At 47.5% G+C, this 25566-nt stretch overlaps 2 protein-coding genes across 3 annotated transcripts in view; one reads left to right on the top strand and one right to left on the bottom strand.

Moving 5' to 3' along the window:
* Window positions 1-1338, bottom strand: part of Nbeal2 (neurobeachin like 2) — a 31814-nt gene extending 30476 nt beyond the window's left edge. For both annotated transcript variants that reach the window (XM_038322418.2, XM_038322416.2), the window contains exons 1-2: window positions 1230-1338; window positions 710-918 (exon numbers count right to left, since the gene is read on the bottom strand). In XM_038322418.2, coding sequence (XP_038178346.1) covers window positions 710-820 — 111 coding nt within the window. In that variant the 5' untranslated portion in view covers window positions 821-918; window positions 1230-1338. The remainder of the gene's footprint in view (window positions 1-709; window positions 919-1229) is intronic.
* Window positions 741-25566, top strand: part of Ccdc12 (coiled-coil domain containing 12) — a 53538-nt gene continuing 28712 nt past the window's right edge. Inside the window, exons 1-2 of the mRNA XM_038322421.2 lie at window positions 741-844; window positions 1397-1593. Of these exons, the coding sequence (XP_038178349.1) occupies window positions 1498-1593 (96 nt within the window). The 5' untranslated portion in view covers window positions 741-844; window positions 1397-1497. The remainder of the gene's footprint in view (window positions 845-1396; window positions 1594-25566) is intronic.

Consider the following 25566-nt stretch of genomic DNA (forward strand, 5'->3'; position numbering starts at 1 on the left):
TCTCATGCCTATTCTGATGAATGGAAAAAACTGAGGCCCAGACGGGTGGAATGAGGATCACAGGGGCAGCAGGAACAAAGGACCTTGGCCTGGCTGAATCTTTGCTGGGGCGCTGTCACCTCCGCCCTGTCCCTTTCCTTGTGCCCAGACTGCTTGTGAAGTGAAGTGAGGGAGCACCAGGTGTTGGATAGGAATAAGGTTCTTTGTTAGGAGTCAGGGAAAGTTTGCTAGGTCGACAGATCCTATTGGTCCTAGGAACTGGTCAGCCTGGCGTGCCCTAGATCGCGGGGTGGCCAAGAGAAAGCTGACTCTGTCCTTATTCCTGTCCTGTTTTGAACTCTTGGAGCGGGTGGCCCTTACGTTCTCGACTTTTTCTCTTGTCCCATGCATCCTAGTCTGACTTGACCTTTCCTAAGCACAGGCAGCCACTCCCTCTCCTACTGTGAGGGAAGGTCCAAGACAGAGCCATGTTCACCTGGGACAGTGAGGTTAGGGGGCTGTGGCATTTAAAGGGAGCTGGGAGGGAAGCGCCTTCACCTAGGGACCAGTTTGTTTATAGTACAAACTCCAAGCACGGAGCAACGTCGCTAAAGGGCTGGTCATCTCCTAGGAAGAGGAGCAGGGTAAGGAAGCGGGTGCGTGCATCTGTGACCATCAGCCACAAACTCTTCAGAAACTGGGAGGAAGGAGTAAGTTCTGTGGCGCTTACTTGGCCCTGGTTGACGTTTGCTTTTTTGCAGAGACGGGAGCCTGACCCTGAGTATGCTGCTGCCCCAGAACGGGATGAGAGGCCATTGTTGAGTTCAAAGGAAAAGGCCATGCAGCCAGGCCTCGAACTGCGCAGGTCTGGAGGAGAGAGTGGACCGACAGGCTTAGGAGCAACTCATTAGGCGAGTCCGAGGTGCCACTGGCTGCTGTCTGTGGAGGAGAGAGACTGACCTCAGAGTGGGAAGGAGAGTGGCCACGGAGGGTTTCTGGTGTCTGGTGGTGGTGTTTTAAGACGATTTCCTTACGTAACCCAGATTGAACTTGAGCCCATAATTTTGCTGCCTCGGCCTCTTAACTGCTGAAATTATAAACGTGCACCACCACACCCGACCCAGGGAATGCTTCTCGAGGCATTCGCTCCTTGAAGAATCAGCACAAGTGGATAAGGATGGCTAAGCATTCCAAGAGGGCGACCAGGAGAGGCGGGTGGCGGTGAGGCAAAAGCAGAGCAATCGACTCACTCTAATCTCTGCCTCTCAGGTCTGATTCTACTTGTTTTCTCACTGATTAGGGTTAGGAAAATCGGACTTAACGCCTTTCCTCCACCCGGCCGGCTCGCTCGCTGCACAGGTTGCTCCAGGCAAAGGGCGTGGCCTGCTGTAGAAACTCAGCATTGATTGGTTTTCAGGGCTTCCGGCTCTCCATTCTCGCCCTTGGATTGGCCGTCAAGCATTCTTCTGCTCACTGGGCCTGCGCGAAGCGGTGAGAAAAGGCGGGGCCCCGGGTAAGATGGCGGCTGCTGCCGCCGGTATGGGCCGCCTCGAGGAGGAGGCGCTGCGGCGGAAAGAACGGTTGAAGGCCCTCCGGGAGAAAACCGGGCGCAAGGTGAGGGACGTGGAGTGAGAGCTGCAGGCATGGAGGCCAGTGTTCTGGGTCAGAGCGGGAGGGCGGAGGGCGAGGGAAACACTGTTGTCGAGACGCGCGTGCGCGCTCGAGGAGCGCATGCGCGATAGTGCGGCGCTGGGATCTGCTGTTGAGATAGGCTTGTCTCTTCAGCCCAGGGGCGGACCTCGCGCGTGCGCTTTGGCCAGTGGTTCTCGCGCGACAGCCAAGATGGCCATCCGAGCGAGCTGTTTTACATGTTTTGGGGTTCTTTTTTGTTTGTTTGTTTTTGTTTTTTTACGTTTTTGGTGGGTCCCCCGAGCTGGCCTCCTGGCACCTACCCACCAGGGCTCCCCGTTGGGTAGGAGGGCGAGTGACTGACTTTGCTGTGGTTGTGCAGCCGGAGTCGATCTGGCAAAAGTCCAAACGAGTCTGGGTGGCCTGCAGGGCAAGAAGGCTCCCTTTTCTTTCCCAGCTTGGCTCTGAAGCACTTGCCTTTCCTTAGCCACCGAGATGGCCTGGATTCTTCTCTCCTTGCAGGTCTTTCCAAAGCAATGAAGAGGGACTCTGAAATTCACTACCCGTGTGTCACTCGACACTGAATCTTGGGACAAATTGTCCATGTTCCTGAGCCTGCTTTCTTCCACGTCTCCAGTGGGGGAGTGACACATTCACTTTTTGTGGGCTATTTTGAAATCTAGTAGGAAAAATTAGTAACGGACGAGCTTAAGGGGCTCAAAGTTGTTGGCTCTGTTGTTATATAGGCAAAAACCGGTGTCCATCATTCAACAAAATAAAACATCTGCCACAAGTAGGGAAAGTCAGAGACTCCACCTCTGATTTAATCAAAAACCAGACCGGGCTGTGGTGGCGCACGCCTTTAATCTCAGCACTCAGGAGGCAGAGGCAGGCAGATCTCCGTAAGTTCGAGGCCAGCCTAGTCTACAGAGCGAGTTCCAAGACAGGCTCCTTAGCTACAGAGAAACCCTGTGTGTGTGTGTGGGGGGGGGGACAGCGAAGAGATGGTTCTGAGGTGCTCTTCCAGAGATCCTGAGTTCAATTCCCAGCAAGCATATGGTGGCTCACAACCATCTGTAATGAGATCTGGTGCCCTCTTCTGACGTCCAAGCATACATGCAGACAGAACACTGTATACATAATAAAGAAATCTAAAAAAAAAAAAAATCCAAACCCAGGTTAATCAGTCTTGGCTGGCCTTTGTTTTCCTCCCAGAGTAGCTGTGTACTCTACCTTGTATCTCTGTGAGAAAGCGAAAAGGGGAAGTAGTTGGGAGTGAAAGCTGGCTGCATGGGCTTCCGTGTTTGTTGGCGGCCTGTGAGAGCCATCAGATAATTGTCCTCTAGCTCCAGACCTTGGGAATCTCAGGCTTGACTAATCCTCATCTGTCTCTCTGCCTTACTCTTGCAGCGGGGTCTCTCCTCTAACCGGAAACTTGTGGGGTTTTTGTTGGTTTTGGGGTAGGTTGGCAGACAGCAAGACTCCTGTCTCTGCCCATCCACTGTGCAAGGGTTATGGGCAAGTGCAAGCCCCTTCTCAGTCTGCCATGGGGGTGCTTGGATCTGTACCCGGTCCTCATGGGTTCATAGCAAGCTCTCTTTAACCATCGAGCCTGCTCACCAGTCCCAGCAACAAGATACATAGAGATAGTGTTTCGTTGTTGCTGGGTTTTTGAGGTGGATTTTCTATGTTGTCCAGGCTAACCTTGAACTCAGGATTCTTCTACTTTATTCTCTCCTAAGGAGCTGGTATTACAGGCAGGTGAAACCTTGTCCAGCTTTACATTATTTTAAATTGTGTAGCCTTGTAGATTTTTGCTGTTGTTTTGTTTGTTTGCTTTTTGTTCTCTCTCTCTCTCTCTCTCTCTCTCTCTCTCTCTCTCCCTCTCCCTGCCCCCCCTCCCTCTCTCTCACAGGGTTTCTCTGTGTAACCCTGACTGTCTGGGAACTGTAGACCAGGCTTACCTCAAACTCAGAGATCTGCCAGCCTCTGTCTCCCATGTGCCAGGATTAAAGGCATGTGCACCACACCCGGCCTGCAGCAAGTTTCAAAGTTAGTTTAAGTGGTGTAATTTAGTTTCTTTTCAAGATTGTTTTGGTCATTAAAGTTGGTTTAAGATTCTGTGTGATGCTAGGGATGGTGGTGTGTGGTTGTTAACTGATCAATTGAGAGCCTCAGGCAGGAGGGCTGTCACGTGGTTAAAGCCAGCTTTGGATACACAGTGAGGAACCCTTTCTCAAAAGAACCAAATAAGGAAGACTGTCTGAATTCTGGAATGAATTTCCCTGGTTTTGTAAAGAGATTTCATAGGGATTGCCTTGAATCTGTAAATCATTTGGGATGTTATCATTTTAAATATGTTAAATTTATTGGTCCATGACTGTGGGATGCCTTTCCACTTGACTAAGTTCTTTTTACTTTCTTCAGCTGTGGATATTGTCTTGTTAGGTTTTTTGTTTTTTGTTTTGTTGTTGTCTTTGTGTTTAAGATAGGATTCTTGTAGCCTGAGATTGGTTTTGTACTCAAATACTAGAGGATGACCTTGAATTTCTTTTTCTTAACCATTATTTTTTTAAAAATTTATTTATTAAAAATTTCCACCTCCTCCCATTTCCCTCCCACTCTCACCCTCCCCTCCCCTCCCCTCCCCTGACCTTGAATTTCTAATCCCTCTGCCACCAACCTCACAGTGCTGGGATTATAAACCTGAGCCACCATATTGGGTTTTATATGGTGCTGGGGACCTTTTAAATGTGTGCTAGAATTGACCACTGAAGAGGTCTGTGTTGTTGTTTTGAGGATTTTATCTTTTCTTTGATCAGGAGGAACATGTACTGTTCATGTAGATTTGGGTGTGCAGGTGTGTCTGGATACATGTCAATATTAGTTGTCTTTCTTGATTTCATTCCATCGTGTGTGTGTGTGTGTGTGTGTGTGTGTGTGTGCATGTGTATGGAGTGTATATATGTGTACATGTGTATTAGACTTTTGGAGACCAGAGGTTGACATCGGGTGTGAGACAGGGTTTCTCTCACTGAATTCATCATGCTCAGATATTGGCTGGACCTGCTGGCCAGCAAGCTGCAGGGTTACAGGTGAGGAAGTGTGGTACGCATGCCCTGCTTTTTTGTTGTTACATGAGTTCTGGGGATCAGAATTCAGGTCCTTATGTGTTCAGAGCATGGGCTTCATTAACTGAGACAGTTCCCATGTTATTTTTATTTATTTATTTTTTTTTTTGATACAGGGTTTCTCTGTGTAGCCTTGGCTGTCCTAGAACTCTGTGGACCAGGCTGGCCTTGAACTCATAGAGATCGCCTGCCTCTGCCTCGCTAGCACTGGGATTAAAGGCATGTGCCACCACGGCAGGGCTCATACTATTTTTTAAAATAGTCTCTTCTCACTGAATCTAGACCTCATCACTTTGGTTAGGCTGGCTGGTCAGTTAGCTGTAGGGTCCTTTGAATTTCTGCCTTCCTCAGTGTTGCGCTTACAGATGTAAATCACCTGGTTTATGATAGCTGCATGGGTGCTAGGGCCCTCAGAACATGGGTCCTCATGCCTGCGTGACAGGCACTTTACCAATTGAGCCATATTCCTGCCCCCCCCCCCGCCTTTTTTTTTTAAACTCCTGTGTTTCTGGGATGGAACTCGGGACTTTACATGCTAACCAAGAGTTCTATCTCTGAGCTGATTTGCTGTTTACTTACTAGGTGCAAATCCATTCAATTTTTTTGCTTCTTCATGAGTCAGTTTAGATAGTTCGTGTTTTTCTATGAATTTGTACATAGTCTAGAATCATCTAAATTATTCAGTTTGCTGACATACTGGTATTTTACTATTTTATTGGGTTAAATTCTCACAGTCTGACTTCAGAAAGTTTTTAGCTTAGTTGTAGGAGTTTACATATGGGAATTGTATGGCTTCTGCGTTAGAATCAAGAGCTCGCCATTGGTCCTTGGCGTTTCCTCTCATTTTCTTTAGAAGTAGGGCTGGATAGAGGACAGCTCAGCAGTTAAGAGCACTGGCTACTGTTGCAGACGCCCAGGTTCCGTTCCCAGCATCCATATGGTTCCTCATAACTGTCTGTAACTCCAGTTCTATGGGATGCAATGTCCTTTTCTTCTTCTGACCTCTAAGGCACTGCATGCAGGCAAACACTCATACACATAAAATTAAGAAAAACAAGTCTAAACAAGCATAGAGTAGAAATGGCTGTAAAGCTTCCATCTTGACTCAGAAGTTTTCACCTTCCCCTGGATTGTTTCCCTATCTACAGGCTCTTATGGAGGAGGTGGAGGGTTTTTTTGGATAAAACCTTGGCTGGTCTGAAACTCAGAGATCTGCCTTCCTAACTAAATGCTGAAATTAAAAGATGTGTTGCAGCAGGCTTGACCCTTTTTATAGGTTTTTAAATTTGTTTCCTTAGTCCTTTTCCTAATTAGAAAAGGGAAGTTATATTTTTTCCTTGTTTTTTTCAGTTTATGTGACAAAATGTTTGGTTTGCTTCCAAACAGATCATTGGGGCTGACAATCTGTTCTTTAACAGGAATATATACTGAGTATGCCATGTGCGGGAATATATACCGAGTGGACCATGTGCAGGAATATATACCGAGTGGACCATGTGCAGGAATTTATACCTAGTGCACCATGTGCAGGAATATATACCTAGTGGACCATGTGCAGGAGTATATACCGAGTGGACCATGTGCAGGAATATATACCGAGTGCACCATGTGCAGGAATATGTACCGAGTGCACCATGTGCAGGAATATGTACCGAGTGCACCATGTGCAGGAATATGTACCGAGTGCACCATGTGCAGGAATATGTACCGAGTGCACCATGTGCAGGAATATGTACCGAGTGCACCATGTGCAGGAATATGTACCAAGCGCACCATGTGCAGGAATATGTACCAAGCGCACCATGTGCAGGAATATGTACCGAGTGCACCATGTGCAGGAATATATACCGAGTGCACCATGTGCAGGAATATGTACCGAGTGCACCATGTGCAGGAATATGTACCGAGTGCACCATGTGCAGGAATATGTACTGAGTGCACCATGTGCAGGAATATGTACCGAGCGCACCATGTGCAGAAATATGTACCAAGCGCACCATATGCAGGAATATGTACCAAGTGCACCATGTGCAGGAATATGTACCGAGTGCACCATGTGCAGGCTTCAGGCACTGGAAGTGTAGTTGTGGCGAAAGCAGTCTGTCCCAGTCTCTTCCTTTTCTGCTGGGGAGACAAATACCAAGCACACTGTGTCTAGTGTTAGATGGAGATAGCCCTGTGGAGGAAAATGGGGAAAGGGAGCTGGGAGTTCCTAGGGTCTCTGGTTTTGTTCGTTATTAAACACAACAGCACGGTCAGCGTTAACTGGGTGAATGTGTCACCAGCACAGATTATCCTATCTGGTCTTGATGACAACCTGATAAATCAGTGGGAGGAAGGTTTTACTGTTAATTTATGGGTGGAAGCTCAAACCAGTAGAGGTTAGGTCATGTGCCCAAGATCATGTGATTAAGACCAAAGGAACACTAGGAGGGAGAGACCCTGAGAACAAAAGATAGCTCTCTTTGTTTAGTTTTCCGACACAGGGTTTCTCTGTGTAGCCCTGGCTGTCCTGGAACTCACTTGTAGACCAGGCTGACCTGAGCCACCACACCCAGCTGATGATAATTTTTACACACTGAATTTTTACCTTTTTTTTTTTTTTTTGTAGTACTGATGATCAAATTTAGATCCTCAGGCCAGTTAGGCATTCCCTGTGTCACTGAGCTGTGTCTTCCCAGACCTCTCATTCTGACACGGTCTTGTTAAACTAGTTTTGAACTCATTCTGTAATCCAGGCATACCTTTTGAGTTAATAATCCTCTGCCTCAGACTCCTGAGTACCTGGGATTACAGACCTGCACCACCAAGCACTGCTGCTCCCCCTTGCTGAGATGAGATACACAGGAGAGCGGGTTTGGAAACGTCTTACCGTATAATCTCTTTTCTGTTTTTGTGGTGCTGGGCTGAGCTCAGATCTTTCTAATCATTGAGCTACACCCCTAGCCACTGTGTGCTTTCTGATATGATCTGGCTGTTGTGAATTATCTGGTCTTTAACAAAATTGGGTTGAGGAGGTGGTTTGGTGGGCAAAACATGTGAAGCCCTGAGTTCAAATCCCCAGAACCCACCTGTCATCCTAGTGCTTCTACAGTGAGATGAAAACCAGAGGGTCCGCAGAAGTTCACTGGCCAGCAACCTGGTATATGTAGCCCTGAACAGCATCTAGCCTCCAGGGGTGCACTGTGGCATGCTGTGCCTGTGCACACACAGGCACGCACACACACATACACACATGCAGACCACAAAATAAATACATCTTCAGAAACATGAGTTTCTGCTGACTTCCTCTTCTGCCTCCAGCTTACTCTAGAAGTACTGGATTATAGGGTGAGCTTCTACATCTGAGTTTTTTACTTCGGTTCTAAGGATCAAACTCAGATCATCAGGTTTGCATGAGAGATGTTTTTACACACTGATCCAGCTCCCAGATTTAAAAAAAAAACTTCAATGGTGTGAAAATGATGCATATTTGTAGCACTTGAAATTGTATTTAGAATTTAAATTTGGATAATTTTCAAATTACCTGTGTGTGATATGATCTTCCTCTCATAGTGCTAAGCTACAAAACACAGCTTGTTTTGGCTTGTCTTCCACTGTTGGAACAGCTGTGGTGAGTTTGTGATTTTTGTAGCTACCACTATACTGCTGCCACTAATGCCAGCCAGCCTGTGGCTCACTGCTCTCCAGCCAAAGGGCTAAAGGGTAGGTTGAGATGGCTTGTACTTAGCAGTCCACTGGCTAAGATATGGAGAAACCAGCTGGGCTGGTACTGTGGCATTCAGTGAAATGAGGTGCTGTCGCTGTCAGGAGTTCAGTGAGCTACAGACTCCCAGCATCTAGTGTAAGAAATGGCCTTGTCACAGCTTCCCCTTTCCTGCGTCCTCGCTGTCTTCCTTTCTGTGTCATTTGTGTGTGTGTGTGTGATAGACTATATAAAACACCAAACTTGCCGGTTTAACTTCTTTTCAGTTGTACTAATTTTATGCAATGTTGCATAATCATCACTACTGTTTCCAAAGCTTTTACCATCTTCAGCAGAAACGCTACACCTATTAGGCAATAATTCACCATTTCCTTCACTCCACCGCCAGTTTACTTTCTATGAGGTTTGAATTTCCCTGCTCTAGATACTTTATTAGATAGTAGATATCCTGTTACATTTGCCTTATTTTGCTTAGCTTAAATCTAAACTTTCTCTTGTGTCCTATGATGGGATTGAGGTGTGCAGGAAGGTCAGAGAACAACTCTGTGGAGTCAGGTCTCTTCTCCCACCTTTATGTGGGATCCAGGAATCAGACTCGGGTCATCAGGCTCCATTGCCTGGTTGGCACAGATTTTCAGTGTTCATTAATATTGTGCCAGGTATCAGGATTTTGTTTCTTTTTAAGTCTAAGTAATAGTAATGTGGATCTCCCATATATTTTGTAGATTTTCATTACTGAGGATTGAACCCATACTAAGCTTGGACTCTGCCACCAGGCTTCATCCCTCACTGACTCTAACTCTCATTTTATTACCCATTAATCCAGTGGGCACCTTTTGATTATTGCTTTAGTTCTTTTGAATACATACTGAGCAATGTGATTGCTACGCTATATGCTAATTTTGTTTAGTTTTGTTATTGATTTTTTTCCCACAAGACCGCGTGGGAGAGACTCGGTTCGCACAAGCAGCACACGCACAGACACGACACACGGGATTCGAACTCGCGAGCACACGCACTCACTCGCACACGCGAATGAGCGCCTTACACAATGAGCCACTGTGCGGCTCGCTTTGTTATTGATTTTTGGAGACAGGGTTTCTCTGTAACCCTAGCTGTTCTGGAATGCACTCTGTAGTCTGTTGGGCTTGGTAGGAAGTACCTTTACTCACGGAGCCCTCTGGCTCCTCTGCAGTTCTTAAGTAACATTTTCCCACCTTTCTCTATGAGAAAGGGTGTGTGTGTGTGTGTCTGTAACTATCCCTTTCCAGTGAGAAATCACTCTGACCACTTCAGAGAGCATATAAATAAAAGATTATATAAAGGAAAAACTCTTTAATAATAACACTCAGCTGGTTCTGGCTAATACTCTAAAGGGGAGCCAGCCTCCTACAAAAAAATTATTTATAGGTCTTAGGCTCATACATTCCACATTGGCTGTCATCCCTAATTTCCTTTCAGGTTTCTCACAATATTTAATATACTACTCAGTCTTGAATTATATTCGAGGCTGTGCTTTTTTAGTTGAATTCTACTTTGTGTAACTTAGCATCCCCTAGTCAAGTTAGTATTTCCTCACTGACGTCAGTTTCTTATCCCCGTTTTCTGTGTCAGAAGGACAAGTGCATAAATTACTTTGAGTTAGTTTTCCAGCCCACAGCAGCCTCTTGTATGACATGGTAAGTGGGAAGATTGGGAGGAAGTGTGGACTGTCTGCTCTCAGCAGATAAGATCCCAGGAGGCCCCTCCCTTAGGGAGGAAGTGCTCTACATTTTTTTTCAGGCCTTTGATATGACACTGGACAACAGGACTAAGCACTGTCTTGGCCTGCACCTGCCAGGGGGGAGCCCTTTGACCTTTAGCACCTGTCCCTTGGTGTCTCCCAGCAGTCTGACTGGTCCTTCAGTGAGCTCCTCCTGAGTGGGTTGTTTGCTTCCATTATTTTCTCCCCGTCTGCAACTATAAGCTCACAATTTAACGGTATTGGTTTTGAAGCGGTCCTGAGATTGTAGGGAGAGAAGACAGACAAGATTTAGAGTCACCCTGGTTTTGTGTATTGTTAGGCACACAGCTCTGTGTGGAAGACAGGCCACTTCCTGGTGAGCCAACCTGCTGTGACAGGTTTGTGAGGACACAGCAGAGAAGCTCAGGTGCTGGATTACCAGGGTCCTGGAGGGAAGTGATGCTGCCAGATTCTAGTACGTGCACGTCCTGTGGGGAGGTGGATGCCAGAGAGGTCAGTGCTGGCTAAAGCAGTGTTTTGTGGTCAGCCAGCCCTGGTGGACAGTTGGGAAGTCCAAGCATAGTGTTGTTTTCAGGTAGGGTCAGGTTGGGTCTGAGGCAACTTAATGTAAGGAAGAGGTGAGCTATGAGTGGGAGGTGGTAAGTGACGGGAGCTGGAGAGGAGGGGGACACAGTATGTTCCTGAAAGTGCTGGGTGATTTAGTGACCCAATCCTGCTGGAGCCAGGATTTCCAGCTGGGAGGGCAGCCAGCTTGGGCACTTTCCTCTATTGTAGTTGATTTTTTTTTTTGTCTTGTTTGTTTTGTTTTCTGGCATTCTTCCAGAAGTTCCAAGCAAAACGGACAGGTGAGCAGCTTCAGGGCTGTGTGGATAGATCTCTGTAGCTCCCTTTCAGTGCAGTCCAGCCCAGCTGGGCGGTATGAGGCCACTTTGTCCTCTCGCGACCCCTTTCCTCCTCAGTGTGCGAGTGTAGTCACTGTGAAAGTGATGAACTTCACACAAGCACCCATGGCTGCCGGCTTCCTGGAGCACTGGGCCGGAGTGGGCGGCCTATTGCTGCCAGTGCTGTGGCTTACCATCAGGAGCCCACACGACAGCTTGAGGCTCACGAGCAGCTCCAGACCAGCAGCTGTAGGGCAGAGCAGGGCTGTGCAGTAGGACTTTACGGGGTGACGGCTGTCTGTAGTCCCCACTGTCCGAACCCTTGACCACTAGCCCCATGTGGATTTTAGCCCTTGCCGTGTGGCTAGTGTGGAATTTGGTTTTCGTTAATTTACATTTAAATAGCCACTGTGACTCCTGGGTACCTTCTCACACAGTACATTCCTGAGGTTCTAGCTCAATGCATAAGAACCATGTTTCTACCTGAACCCCATTTACTAAGATAATGAGGGCAAGAGAAAGGGTAGACGCTCAGAAGGTCCCCCAGGCCAGCATTTGGGAGCCAAGGGTTGGGCAGAAGCCTTGAATTAACGTGTTCATCTTCATGGCTGGTTCACCCAGCAGATGCCAGTCTCGGGCCTCCTTTGTGAACTGAGTGGAACACTGTGGCTGTGCTCTGTACTCTTAGAAGGCTCACAGCACAGAGAGAGGGAACAGTGCCACGGTAGAAAGCACTGTGAGTAGTGAGGAGTGCCCCTGGCTGGCAGGGGGCTGGGGTGGGGAAAGGAGCAGGAGGGAAGAGCTATCAAATGTTGGATGTAGGGAGAGCAGTCACGGGTAGAGAGCAGCGTGTGACATATGCAGAGCCTCTCAGCCTGCATGGCCACATCCTCATGCCCAATAGCCTAGTTGCAAAGACAGCCCAGGAGGTCATTCTGAGTTTACAACCTCTTGCAGTTTGGTAGGCATAACATTTGCTTAGCCATTTCAGGCACGTCTCACCTTGTACTGTCCCAGAGTTGGATATTCACTTTTTTTTTTTTCAGACAGGGTTTCTCTGTGGCTTTGGAGCTTGTCCTGGAACTAGCTCTTGTAGATCAGGCTGACCTCAGACTCACAGAGATCCGCCTGCCTCTGCCTCCCAAGTGCTGGGATTAAAGGCGTGCACCCCCCCCCCCCGGCCCAGTTCACTCTTATTTACCAGACCGAGAAATCTGGGGCTTAAGGAACCTGCCTCAGAAATGCTTTGAGTTATTGCTATCCCTGTATTGTACTTAGGACCTGGCTTCATATTCTCCACTCCTCTCCTCAGTGCCCAGGTATCTGTAATCTGCAGTCCTGTGAAGGAATGTCTTGCCCTTGTGAGCAGAGATTGTCATCAGGCTGCCTGGTGTGGCATGGGCCCAGTGTTGTAGTGGAGATCGCATGGGTATCAGTGCTGGGCAGATCTGGGTTAAACCTCAGCTCAGTTCATCATAGCTCTGAGACCTTAAGCCAATCTTTAAGCTCTGCCCACCTCCCTTGTCTGTAGAATTGAGGTGTGGCTTCTACTGGTAGCTGGGAGATAGAGACTGTGGAGGCTACAGGTGTCTGGCACGGGGCCTCTCGTAAACACGATATGTATATTTTCTTTCTAGCCTCCTGAAAGGGGGAAGCCCAGGTAGTCTTCAAGCCTTTGCTAGGTGCTGGTTGGTGTAGCTGGCTTTGTTATGATGGAAGCAAAGAGGTTATTCTCATCCTAGACCTAGTTGCTTGAAGGTAGAGTTCATTTTGAGGGCGACATGTCAATTAAGAAGAAAATAAGGACTGGAGACATGGCTCCATGGTTAGGAACTTGTACTGATCTTGCAGGAGGCCAGAGTTCCATTCCTAGTACTCATGTTGGTAGCTCACAACTGCCTCTAACTCTGGTTCCTGGAGATCTGTTACCCATTTCTGGCCTCCTCGGGCAATGTATATGCATGCTAGCATGTGCGCACTCACAGACACACAATTTAAAAATAAAAGTTTTTAAAGGAGGAGGAGGAAGAGGAGAAAGGAAACCCCTGTGTCTCATCTCCATTCTTGCTAAGTCTGTTCTTGTCTCTGAGCTTCTCAGACCTGAGATCAAGGAAACAGAGAGAGAACCTTGTGGGTGTGAGGTTTGGAGCTCCATCAGCACCTGTTGATGAGCCATCATTGACAGTTTGGATGGAGTCATCCTCCCAAGGGTGGCTATGTGTGAAAGCAAAGTACCGGATGAGTCAGAGGTCAGACCTACCTGTGTGTCAGGACCATCCGGGAAGACAGTTTGCAGCTCTTCCCTGTTCTGCCCTGGTGCACACTCGGGACACCTGGCATGTTTGTTCCCCAGGTGGCCTCAGTGCTGCCTTTTTCTAGGACTCTGTGATAGCTCCCTGGCATTCTGTTATGGAAGTAAAATGGCTTCTCTTTCTGGAACAATAGCTATCCATCCTCACAGCAGCCACTGCCCGGTGTTTATGGAGTACCAGCTGTATGCTCAGCCTTGGGCTTGCATTGCAGACCAAATGGTCTCCCTGACTCAAGGGTTTCTTTGGGAGGTTTGGACAGACTGTCAGCAGGGAAGGTGGTAATGGCAGAGACTTAGGGCAACTGGCCATATTGTAGGAGAGACTGCATGCTGCTTCCAGGCTTCAGCGACCTCTGTGCCTCTGAGGCAGGGGTGGGTGTGGGCCAAGGGAGGAGCATCTCAGATGAGTGAGAACTTATTGGCTTGTCTGGGGGGCAGAAACATCCCCGGGAGGCTGGGGTTGTAGCTCAGTTGGTAGAGTGGCTGTCTAGCACTAATAACATCCTGAATCCAGTCTGAAGCTCTACATAAAATCGGGTATGTTAGCACACTCCTTAGCTTGGCTTTGGGGAGAGAGAGGCAAGAGGACCAGACAGGGAGGGCCAGCAGGTTCTTGGGTGCCACAGAGTCAGGGGAAGTCTGGGAATGGATTTAGCAGGACATAGTGGTAGGGGAGCTAAGTCCTGAGTTTTTTCAGAGTATGTAGGGAAAGTAGTGTCCAGGCCCTGAAGGTTGCATGTAGCAAGGAGGTTGGAGCCCCACTAAGAAGTGAGCATCCTTCCACTTTGTGAAGGCCTTACTGGCCCCAGCTTGTGAAAGCCACTGGTCCTCAGGAGATGTAAGACCATATAATGCCCTTGTAACCTGACCCTTGGCTTCCCAAGTGTTAAGATGGTAGTAGCCTCATGTCCTTTTATATCTGGCATTTTGTTCATCGTTATATGTTAGTTATTGAGAGTTTAGTTCACTTATTCATTTAGGGGCATGGGCAGTGAGATGGGCCTTCTTTGTAGTTCAGACTTAACCTTGAACTCACTTTATAGCCCAGGCTGGCCTCAGAGTCAAGCTGATCTTCCTGTGTGAGCCACGATGCCTGTGGAGTCAGTTCCTACTGCTCTGGATTTCCAGGTTGCAGTAATTACGGAATATGCCGATATTCTCACTTTTTTGGTATAGCTATATAGTCCAGGCTGGCCTCACACTCAACATCTTTCTGTCTTGGCCTCCTATATGTTGGGATTATAGATGTATATTACCACGCCCACTTTATTCCCAGTTTTGTACATTAGTGTATTGGCAAACAAAAACACGTGTATGTTGGTTCTATACCAAGGGATGTAATTATAGGTCACAGACTATATAAGGTAGATCCTGGCAGACTCCATCAGCAGTGTGAGACTTCCCTCTAACACTTGATGTCATAGAACTCTTTTATGATAGCTGTGGGGGGTGGGGAGTAAATCTTTGTGATTAAATGATGCAGTGTCTTTCCATATGTTTATGTGAAGGGCCTGGGGAGTCTTTCCCCAGCCTCCTTTTCCAGACAGGCCTGCTGTGTCACCCTGGCTGGCCTAGCACTCACTGTGTAGACCTTGCTGCCTTTGAACTTGAGAAATCCCCTGGCTCTGTCTGCCGAGTACGCATAGGCTTGCCCCTCTCCTTTCTTATTGGGTTACTTGACAGTTTTTTCCTATTGATTCCAAAAATGAGGGGCTGGGTGTTGCTGGGGGTTTGGACCCAGGACCCCTGGCATATTGGGCATGCTGGGCAATTAAGTGCTCTGCCACTGGGCACCATCTCCAGCTGATTTCTAGGAACTCTTTTTTAAGATTGAGTTCTATTTTTTTTTAATTATGTGTAGTTATGTGTATAGGTGTGGGCATGTGAGTACAGGTGCCTCCAGAATTCAGAGATGTTGGTCCTCAGAGTCACAGGCAGTTATGAGCTATTGTGGATGCTGGGAACCAAACTTGGGTCCTCTGGAAAAGCAGCAAGCGCTCTTTATCAGAGCCGTTTTTTCAGGCCCTGATTTCTAGGAATTTTTTGAGTTCTTTGTTTTATGTGATTTTTAGTTTTTTACATATTTTTTTTTGAGGCAGGGTCTTACTATGGAAGTCTTAGAACTCAATATATAGACCAGCCTGGCTTTAATCTCAGAGGCAGGCCTGCCTCTGCCTCCCAAATGCTGGAATTAAAGGCCTAAACAACCACACTGGGCTAAAAAGGCATTTTCTTCTTATTCTTCTTGAGATAAGATCTCGTGCAATCCAGATTGCCTACTCTGAATCCATTATGTAGCTAATGGTATGAAGTAGATATCAAAGGTTTGGGGGAGATAGTTTTGTTTTCCTTCCCTTGGGGATGAAATTGACTCAGTGCAATATTAAATTAGCTGTGGCTTTTGTCTGCTTGTTTGTGTTGGCTTGGTTTTTCAGTTTGTGACAGTGTTTCACATAGTCGAGGCTGGCCTTGACTTGAAATTCTTTTACTTTAGCCTCTGGAATGCTGGGATTATAATCATGTACCACCGTGCCCAGCTTGGGTGGTGCCTTTCGAATGGTCAGTTAGCTTTCTGTTGCACTCTGCAGGGATCTGGATCAGGCTGCTGTTGATGTCTAAAGAGACACTAAGAATAACAGTGTAGGCTCAGACTGTAGCTCAGCTGGCAGAGCGCTTGCCGAACGTGCACAAAGCCTGGGGTCCTTTCCTTAGCACTGTATAACATGGGTGCTGGAACTTCCCTATAACCACTGCAGCCCTACTTGAGGCGGAGGATCAGAAGTCTGCAGTCATCCTCAGCTACACAGCTAAGTTGAGGCCAGCCTGGGTCATATGAGATCTTGTCTCCAAAAACTGAAATGCAGTTCATATAGTTAATTTTTTATTTCCAGGTGAAGACATTCCATGTAGCATCTTGGATTTCTGAAGAATACCTCCCCAACACAAATAGCTGTGACACCCCCATGCTCCCAACTCATTTTTAATTCAAGTACGGAATACACAGCAGTGTATACTCCACACCCTCTCTCTACATGCTGTGCATCTTGTTCCTCAGACTCCTCAGCCCGACAGCCCACCTCCCTAATAAATACTTTGGCTCAGCACCTCCCCTCGCCACACTCACACTCTGTTTACCCCAAACATCTCCACAGTCACCCCTGGCCCACATCTGCACAGCCAGACCCTCACACATTGCCAGCATATACAAATCCCCATGGATACTGCGTCCATACTTCCAGCTCCAGCCCTTCCTCCTAAGTAACTGGTGGTCAGAGTCTGATGTGTCTGTTATGTGGGATTCTTCTTCCTACTTCAGAGCCTTGCCTTTAATATGGGTACTCTAGCCTCTAGAGGGAAACAGCAACTTATACTCTTGAAAGAATTCTAAGAAGAAAAGCAGTTGTTTCGGCAGCAAAGCCCCTTCGGGAGTAATATCTATACTCTGGGGCTATTTTGATCCAGGGCTGAGAAGAGCTGTTCTGTCTAGAGAGAAAATATTAGGAATTGGAACAGAGTACTTGTTTGTGCGATTCCCCCCTCCAGCCCTCAGTGTTCTTAGGGCTGGGCAGTGGCTGGATTCCTTACTTATAGGCAGGTCCTTTCTCCATAGGAAGTGAAAGTGAGTGTTTGCCGAGGTCACTCCTGTAAGGCTCACTGCCAGCGGGGTGTGGGGGCTGTCATCTTTTACTGTTGAGTGCCACTGTCCACTGTGCCAGGAATAGAGGTCGGGGAGGAGGCTCCCTCTTATCTCCAGCAGGGGCAGGCTAAACTCCCACGCTACCAGTTACCATCTAGTATTCTACCCAATACTGTCAAGGGTAACAGAAGCCATCAGCATCCTGGAAGGAGGGTGCCACTTACATGCAAGGGCTACATGGAAGTAGAAGCTTTTGAAACAATGTGGGTGCATGTGCCCCACTTTTTCTCATCATCTTGCCCACTTCAGGGGCCTTTGTTCCAGACTGTGTAACTCACAGCTTTACCTGGCCAAGGGACTAGAAGACACTTGAGAGACTGAGTGGAAGACATGGAAGAGGAGGAAGGACTTTAAGCTGAGGAGGGGCAAGAACCGAGCAGTTGGAGTGGGAGTCTCTAGATTCAGGAAGTCCCTTCCGACCTCCGTGTCCCTTGTGTGCTGTGACTTTTCCTGGCTTGCACTCAGGTTCTGGGTGTGCAGTTAGAGTCTGCAGATCTGTGTCGTCTCAGGACAAGGGAGGTCTTTCTCTGTGTGACACTATGAAGGGATGAGGCATACATGCTGGAATGTACTTAGGGGTTTGCTTTTAAAGATAGATACATATTTAATAAATTAATTTACTTACTTTTCTGTGTGTGCATGCATGCACACTCACACTTGTGTACATAAATGTCAGTGGACAACCTGTAGGATTTGGTTCTCTATCCTATTATATGGGATTAAACACAGGTGATGGCTTGACAATAAACACCTTTGCCACCAACCTTTTTTGGGAAGTGGGAGGAGACTGGATAATGTGCAGATTGACTTTGAACGCATTATATGTCAAGAGTAACCTTGAACTCCTGATCCTCCTGCCTGCTGAGGTTGCAGATGTGTGCCACCAAGCCTGGCCTTAAATGGGGAGGTTAGGTGACCTTGGGACAAGTATAGGAGGGGGCCACTTTGAAGACATAGGTGAGAGTGTCAGCCTCTGCTCTCTCTATCCCTAGGAGTTGGTGCCTATTGATTAGGTGACTTGTTCTGTGCCAGCCACAGAGTGGTCACATCACAGACGTTCCCTCATGTTTCCTTCCCTCAGAGTTGGTTGTCACTTCGCAGGTCAAGAAATTGCAACTCCGAACCAAAAACTAGGCCAAGGTCCCACAGTAGACAGTTATCAGAGCCGTGTAAGTCCACTTGTGGTCTGACTTTCTCAACCTTTCCGCTGAGCACATGAATTAAAGCTGTGCTTCCCAAGGAAGCCTGAGTGTAGGTGAGGATTATAGGACCTCATTTAAGTAGTACTTCCCACAAATAAATGTGTCAGTTCTGACTTGTGGTTCAAATGGCTTTAATTAGGATTTTATCACTTGTAGATCACACCAAAGAGGAGACAGCTGTCTTCCTGTCTCAGACTGTGACACTGGGAAGCAGCTGATCAGACCCAAGGTTAAAATAGCTTGTAGTCTCCTAGGATTCTCAGCACACTTTGTTGCTCCGCAACCTCTGACTTGCCTGGAAATTGACATGAATTTTGCTTCTCGAATTCTGGGTTCTGGGAGTGTTCCGCAGCGTGTGTCATCCCGCTGATCACAGGGTTGGTTGTGTTGACCTGGCTAGCTACTCAGATATCCCCTTCCTCCTGGAGCACAGCATTCCCAACAGAGGTGGACTAACTATTCTTTGGTGAAGGATATATAGGTAGCCGTGCGCCCTGCCCTCTGCTGCCCCCGGTACCCAAATATCCCGATCCCCAGATAAGCTCAGAAACTCGGATGCCTGGTGTTGGGGCTTGTTCTGAACACTGTTTTGTGCTAAAACAGAGGGAATGGAGTGACAGCCTGCAGGCCGGTAAGGGTGTTGACTTGCTCGTGTTGATGACCAGCCTCTGTAAACTACCAGCACAGCACCTGCATTTGTAAGTTGGCTCTGGACACAGAATCTTGCCCTGTGGAAAACAAGGTGGCTTTTCACCCTCACACTTCATTAGGTCATTGCCGTCACTGCCATGTGTAGACAAAGCACTTCACTCCAAACAACAGAAATCAATGCTGGCTGGTTTTAAATGAAAACCAAGGATTGTGTATTTTTGTTTAAAGATTTATTTTTACTGGCTTTGGTGGCACACGCCTTTAATCCCAGCACTCAGAAGAAAGAGGCAGGCAGAATTCTTTGTGAATTCAAGACTAGCCTGGTCTACATAGTGAATCCCAGACTAACTAGGGCTACAAAGTGAGACCTTATCTTTTTTTAAAATTTATTTATTTTTAATTAAAAATTTCCACCTCCTTCCCTCCTCCCATTTCCCTCACCCTCCCCTCGTGAGACCTTATCTTTAAGGGGATGGGGTGTCACCATGTAGCCTTGGATAGCCTGGAACTCACTGATACACCAGGCTGGTCTTGAACTTGAAGTCACAGTGATCTGCCTGCCTTTGCTTCAGTTTTTATTTTTTAGTTATGTGCATTTCCATGGGTGTGGGGGGCGGTATATGCATGTGAGTGTAGTTGCCCTCCAAAACCAAAAAAAGGCATCAAGGCCACCAGAGCGGGAATGATAGGCTGTGAGCCACCTGATCTGGGTGCCGAGAAATAAGTTCAGGATCTCTGGAAGTAGTGTGTACTCTTAACCTCCGCGCCATCTCTCCAGCTCCTGTACGTGTTTAAAAAGAGAATTTAGTCATGTAAGTCTGTAATCCCAGTACTTTTGGTAGCCCAGGTTAACCCCTTGACCGCCTGAGCCTCTTGCCTCCACCTTCCAAGTGCTGGGATTACAGATACTTGGCCACTATTTCCAACTGTCGGAATCAATCTTGAGTCCATTTTGCTGTCACCAGAGAGGTGTCTGTGCCCTCCCTCTCTGCAGGACATCATTCACAGTTTCCAGTGTTGTGTGGTTTGTAGATCAGCAGGGCCAGAGTCACTTTCCTGCTACAAGATTTGCTGGGAAAGTGAGTGTGGGGCCCTTTAGGCTTCTGTAGTATATAATGGCCCTTTTCCTCCCTGCTCCCAGTGACATAGTAAGGTAGACGGAATGAGGTTAAGCTTGCTTTCTGCATTTCCTTTGCTGTGTACTTTATCTGAGTCTACTGTAGCCCTGGAGGAGACATTACATCACTCCAGTGGTTTCTCGCTTTCTTCTTGTCCTACCTGCTTTGTGTCCAGAACCCACTGTGGTGACCACAGTAGCCCTTAGATAGTTGGCCACTTCCTCCTGGTTCAGAGTCTTGACGAGGGATGTAACTCTGTCTTTGCTTCTTAGCTGGTCTGTGTGCTAGAGTTAGGTCCCGAGAGTAGGCGGGCCATTGAACATGCCTGTTCCCAGCTCTTGCCCGGAACCTTCTAATTTGGTAGGTGCTGTTTATTACACGTTCTCCTAGCTGCTGGGTCTAGTTCCTCCTGAGCTAGATAATATCTGAGGCCTTTGCAGTGCCACAAGTTGGTGGTTTTCTTTTTATTTGATCTAAGAATGATCCGTGGTTGTGACTCTCTTGCTATAGAAAGAGACCCAAGCTGTGGGCCTTTTGAGAATCTGAGAATTCTGAAAGTGTGATGCAGCCAGGAAACAGCAGTAAACAGGTTGATGTAGCCTTTATCTGCTGAGTTAACAACCGGCTACTGTAGTTGTTCTGAACCAGGCTGTTGGAATAGGATAACAGGATCTCAGTTACGAAGAGTCTACAGAGCCTGGTGTGTCCACAAGAGAAATGTGAGCAGCTGAGCCAGCGGGTTTATGGCACTGTGCAGCATCTGTCCAGACACACTCAGAGACCTCACTCTGCTATCCTTGAATGGCTCTCCGAACCCATATTGAGCTTGCTGCTTAAGTGGCTTCCACCAGTGACCTTTGTCCTTTCCTTCCTGGATGATTGTTTACATCCTTGCCAACTGTCTGTCTTCCCTCTTCAGCTGACTTCTGCATCCTGTCCAGCAGGACCTTCCCACTACACCGTTGTAAGTTGCCCTGTTCCCTCTGCCTGGATATAGGATTCAGCCTTATCATACTGTTCTTTCCTATGACCCTAGTGATCCTTGCCATGCCCACTTGGGCTCCAGGTGGTGCGGGCTTCATCCTTTCTGGTTCCCACCATCTCAGTCTCCTGTGGTGTTGATGCCGTGTGATTATACACTTGCTGTCTCCTCACCTGCCCCCAGCTCCCTCACCTTAGTTCCTGCCTGCCTCAGGCACATAGGTTTGGAGTTGGCTGGGTTGAGATTTATTTATTAATTTATTTTTTTAAGACAAGGTTTCTCCGGAACTAGCTCTTGTAGACCAGGCTGGCCTCGAACTCACAGAGATCTGCCTGCCTCTGCCTTCCAAGTGCTGGGGTTAAAGGCGTGCGCCACCACCACCCCGCGAGATTGACTTGACTTTTGAATAAGTCCAGTGCCTATTTAAAAGTCTTCAGGCTGGCCGGGCAGTGGTGGTGCACACCTTTAATCCTAGCACTTGGGAGGCAGAGGCAGGACGATCTCAGTGAGTTCAAGGTCAACCTGGTCTACAAAACGAGTTCCAGGACAGCCAGGACTGTTACATAGAGAAACCCTTCTCGAGAAACCAAAAAAAAAAAAGAAAAGAAAAAAGTCTGCAGGCTGAGTGATTGAAGGGCTGTAGCCGGCCTAAGCATGGCAAACATGGTACTGGCAGGTCTTACCCTCCCCCATTCCCTCTCCTTGCTAAGCTGTTAGATTACATTCTAAAGCTAGCCACCAAGGTCTATTCCCTTATTTGGCCACTTCCTCATCCTGAGGCTGACCACCAAAGTCCAGCTGTCACAGTATTAAAGTCCAGCAATCAGAAACCCCCTTTTGGCCCTAATTAACCTGTCCAGTCAAAATTAACCAACTTATCCTAATATAGGGTTTCCCCCTTTCATTTATAAACTGTCCTTTGCCTATGGGCCACATCTGTCTCCTCTAGCCAGAGGCAGTCGTCCTTTGTCCCCCAGGAAATATCCCTTCCCTTTCTCCTTTGTTCCCTTCCCCTTCTTCCTAGTCCTTTGTCTCTTATTCCCTTGCCCTTTGTCCCTCTGGGGCAAATGTATCTCCTCTGTGCTAAGAACTTGGTCTTGGGGTGTCCTGTGCCAAATCTGGTCTTTTCAGTGGTAGCAAGCGCGATGAACTTCATGGGACTCATGAGTCAGACGTGGGGCTGCCAGTCTCACAGTGTGGACTGACAGGGCCTTGTCAGTGGTACACAGGGGATGAAGCTGGGGGTGTGAGTTTGTGCGAGGCGTTGAAGCTGGAGACATGCTATGGACACCAAGAGTCCTACTGTCCTCGCTCTGGTGCTGGCTGGTGGGTGGGGTGCCAGTACTCATGTGTGAGGTCAGAGTCAGTTCTCTCCTTCATAGGATCTTGGGATGAAACTCAGGTCAGCGAGATTTGTGTGGCATGCTCTTTTCACCTCCTGAGCCGTCTCGCCCTATTTTTGTTTGTTTTGTTTTGAGACAGAGTCTCTTGTAGCTAAAGATGATCTTTAATTCTTGATGCTCCTGCTTCTGCCTACCTATGTCTGAGATTACAGGCATGTGCCATTAATGTCTGGTTTATGTGGCACTTGGTATCAAACCCAGGACTTCTCCCTTGCTAGAAACATTTTGCCAACTAATCTACATCCTGTTTAAGAAAAAAAAGTATTTAAAAGGGGGCTTGTTCTACCTCATGCATACGGATGTCAGAGGAGAACTTGGGCAAGTGGCTTTATTGTATATATCCTTTTATGCCCCTACTTCAACAGTTGATTCTGACCAGGTCATTGATGCTTCTGTTGCCTGACAAGTGAAAGCTGTTGGCACCTGTCAAGGAACTGTCTGGGAGGACCCAGGCATGGTATAAACAAGCAGAGCTGGCTTGGATGTGTGTAGGAGGTACATGGGTTCATCTGCACGGCCATGAGGTTTCTGGGTCCTTTTTATTAGCACAGAATCCCAGGATGGTGAGAACCGGGAAGATGGACCTTCCCTCCTTCCTGGCTCAGCCTGAGTCCTAGGCACTAGCTGGGGCTTGTGGAGGAGGGAAGCCCATGTGCTCTTCAAGTCTGGCCTCAGAATCGGCTTATGTTATCAGGGACAGAGAATCTAGCTGACTGACTAGCTGACCTTTCCTGGTAGCCCTGTCTACCATCAAGAAGGTACCAGGTACCTTCTCTATTGTCACATGAAACTGTCACACAATCCAGAAGTCTTGCAACCTGCAGCCTCCTTGGGGCTTTGTGATTGGTTTGCTAGCACTTGGACTGAGAGTAGGTGAGGAAGTCCTGACAGGAGCTCTGCTCTCCAGAAGAGGAAGCTTTTCCCCTCCAAGAAAAGGGGGAAGTGAGGCCAGGTGAGAAGGCGGGAGAAATGACCTCATTGTTTAGCATCAGTTAGCATCTTAGCTGAAAATTTTAGCCTTGTATAATGGAGGTGTTCATGCTAATTTAAGAGACCAGGCCTGCAATGTGGCTGCTGGATCTGCTGCTGTGTATAGTCCAGGTTACTAAGGATCTGTGCAGGCCTCAGCAATGCGGAGGGTGGGGGTGCTATTGAACTTGTAAAAGGTCCTAAGACACTGACTAGGCTTTTTGGGGTCTGTGCACCAGCCATGGTCAGGAAGCAGTTTAGGGTTAGTATGGTCAAGATAACACCTTGCAGCTGGATTTCCTGATTGCTTTTGTTTGTTGGTAAACCGTTTTGACAGCAGAATTAAAATGGAAAAATGTTACACACAGTCATGTTGGGCAGCTCCAGCTCATCAAGTCTGTAGCCATTTGTAAGCATGTTTGCCATGGTAGCAACCTTGGCTCTGTAGTGTGGGACTCAGCTGTGTGCTCACATTCTTATGTCTGTTTCACTGAGCAACTGGCTCTCCGGACTGTGCCCAGCAGACTGAATGATGTCAGAGTTCCGATTTTCCGCTGTGAGCAGCACTGTTCTGAACACCTACATGAATTTTTGTAGCTACTTCTGGTTTTCAGAATTGGAGTTTCCGGTCCAGAAGTAGTCTTGTCTTTTGGTAGTTGGCTTATATCTCCCTGGAATGGCATCAGAAGAGCTCTCAACCCTGTGATATGTCCTAAGAGTGCTTTAGAGTCTAATAGAGAGGCTAGGCATGGTGGGTTCTGTGAGTTGAGGCCACCTTGGTCTACATGAGAGTTCTAAGTCAGTTGGGGATATCTTTATCTATCTATTGATCTGTACATACATACATGCATACATGTATAAAGAGAGAGAGAGAAACTAAGGCTCTAATAGACGAGTTCTGTATGCCACATCAGGGCAGAAATTGGGCCAGAACAAGGAGTAGATGTTCAGAGGGGAGCAGCCAAGGCTTGAAGGGCACCCTCCCACTGGGGTCCTGGCAATTCCAGGCCATGTGACTCTGGATGAGTTACTTAATTACACTGTGTCTTTGATTTGTTCATCTGTGAAAACAGAGAGGAATGAGGACCTTATAAAGTGTTTACAGTGGTTAATTGGCTAGAATTGATTACATTAATAATGTCAGTATTATTCAGTGGCGTAAGTTTCCCCTGTGCTGTTACCACTCATAAGGGGGAAGACAGGACGGAATGAATGTTTGCATCCAGCTCTCAGTAGTGCTCACTTCCTAGTCACTAGGACCTAGTGTGGTGCCTTCTGGTTTATATCTCCTGCTCTCTCCGGAAGTAAGCAAGATTGAGCCGGGACGGGGCTCGGTTGGTAGAGTGCTTGCCTAGCTTTCAAAAGCCCTAGGTTCACTCTCCAGTTAAGGCTTAAAACCAGGTGTGGTGGTGCAGGCCTGTAATCCGAGCACTCTAGACCATCCTGGGATACATGTCTCAAGGTTGGGCAAATCAGTTAGTAAAGTACTTGCCACGCAAGCATAGGGAACAAAGTTTTATCCCCCAAAACCATATAAAAAGTCAGCATGCTTAAAAAAAAATTGAAGCCAGGTAATGGTGGCATAAACTTTTAACCCCAGCACTCAGGAGGCAGAAGCAGGTGGATCTCTGAATTCAAGGTCAGCCTGGTCTACAGAGCAAGTTCTAGGATAGCCAGGGCTACACAGAAAAACCTGTCTCAGCTGCCCCCACCCCACAAAAAAAGCCATTGTGGCGGCATATTTTTTAATCCTGTCATCAAAGAAGCAGAAACAGGAGGATCCTGGGGCTCACTGGTTAGCAGTCTAGTTTAGTTGGTGTGAGTCCTAGGTCAATGAGAGATGGCTGGCATTCATGAGGAAAGCACCCAAGTCGTCTGTACTGTACACACAGCTCGCAAGCACATATACACCATGATAGTTTTTTAGAGGCAGGAAAGGTTAGTTTTGCATGAGAGAAGGAGAGCCTTTGGGTGAGAGGATAGAGTAGACGAGATGAAGGGGAAGATGTGTATGGCAGAAAGACCTAATATGCAGACAGACACCTAGAAGCACAGCCCCTTGCTTTGCCCTCTGCACAGTGGGATAGATGGGAGGCATCTCTAAGCCTCAGCTCCCCATCTATGCAGGGGCTAGGCTTCCTGAATACCTCAGGGCTTCCTATA

Source organism: Arvicola amphibius, chromosome 3 (genome assembly GCF_903992535.2).
Source record: "Arvicola amphibius chromosome 3, mArvAmp1.2, whole genome shotgun sequence".
Lineage (NCBI taxonomy): Eukaryota > Metazoa > Chordata > Mammalia > Rodentia > Cricetidae > Arvicola > Arvicola amphibius.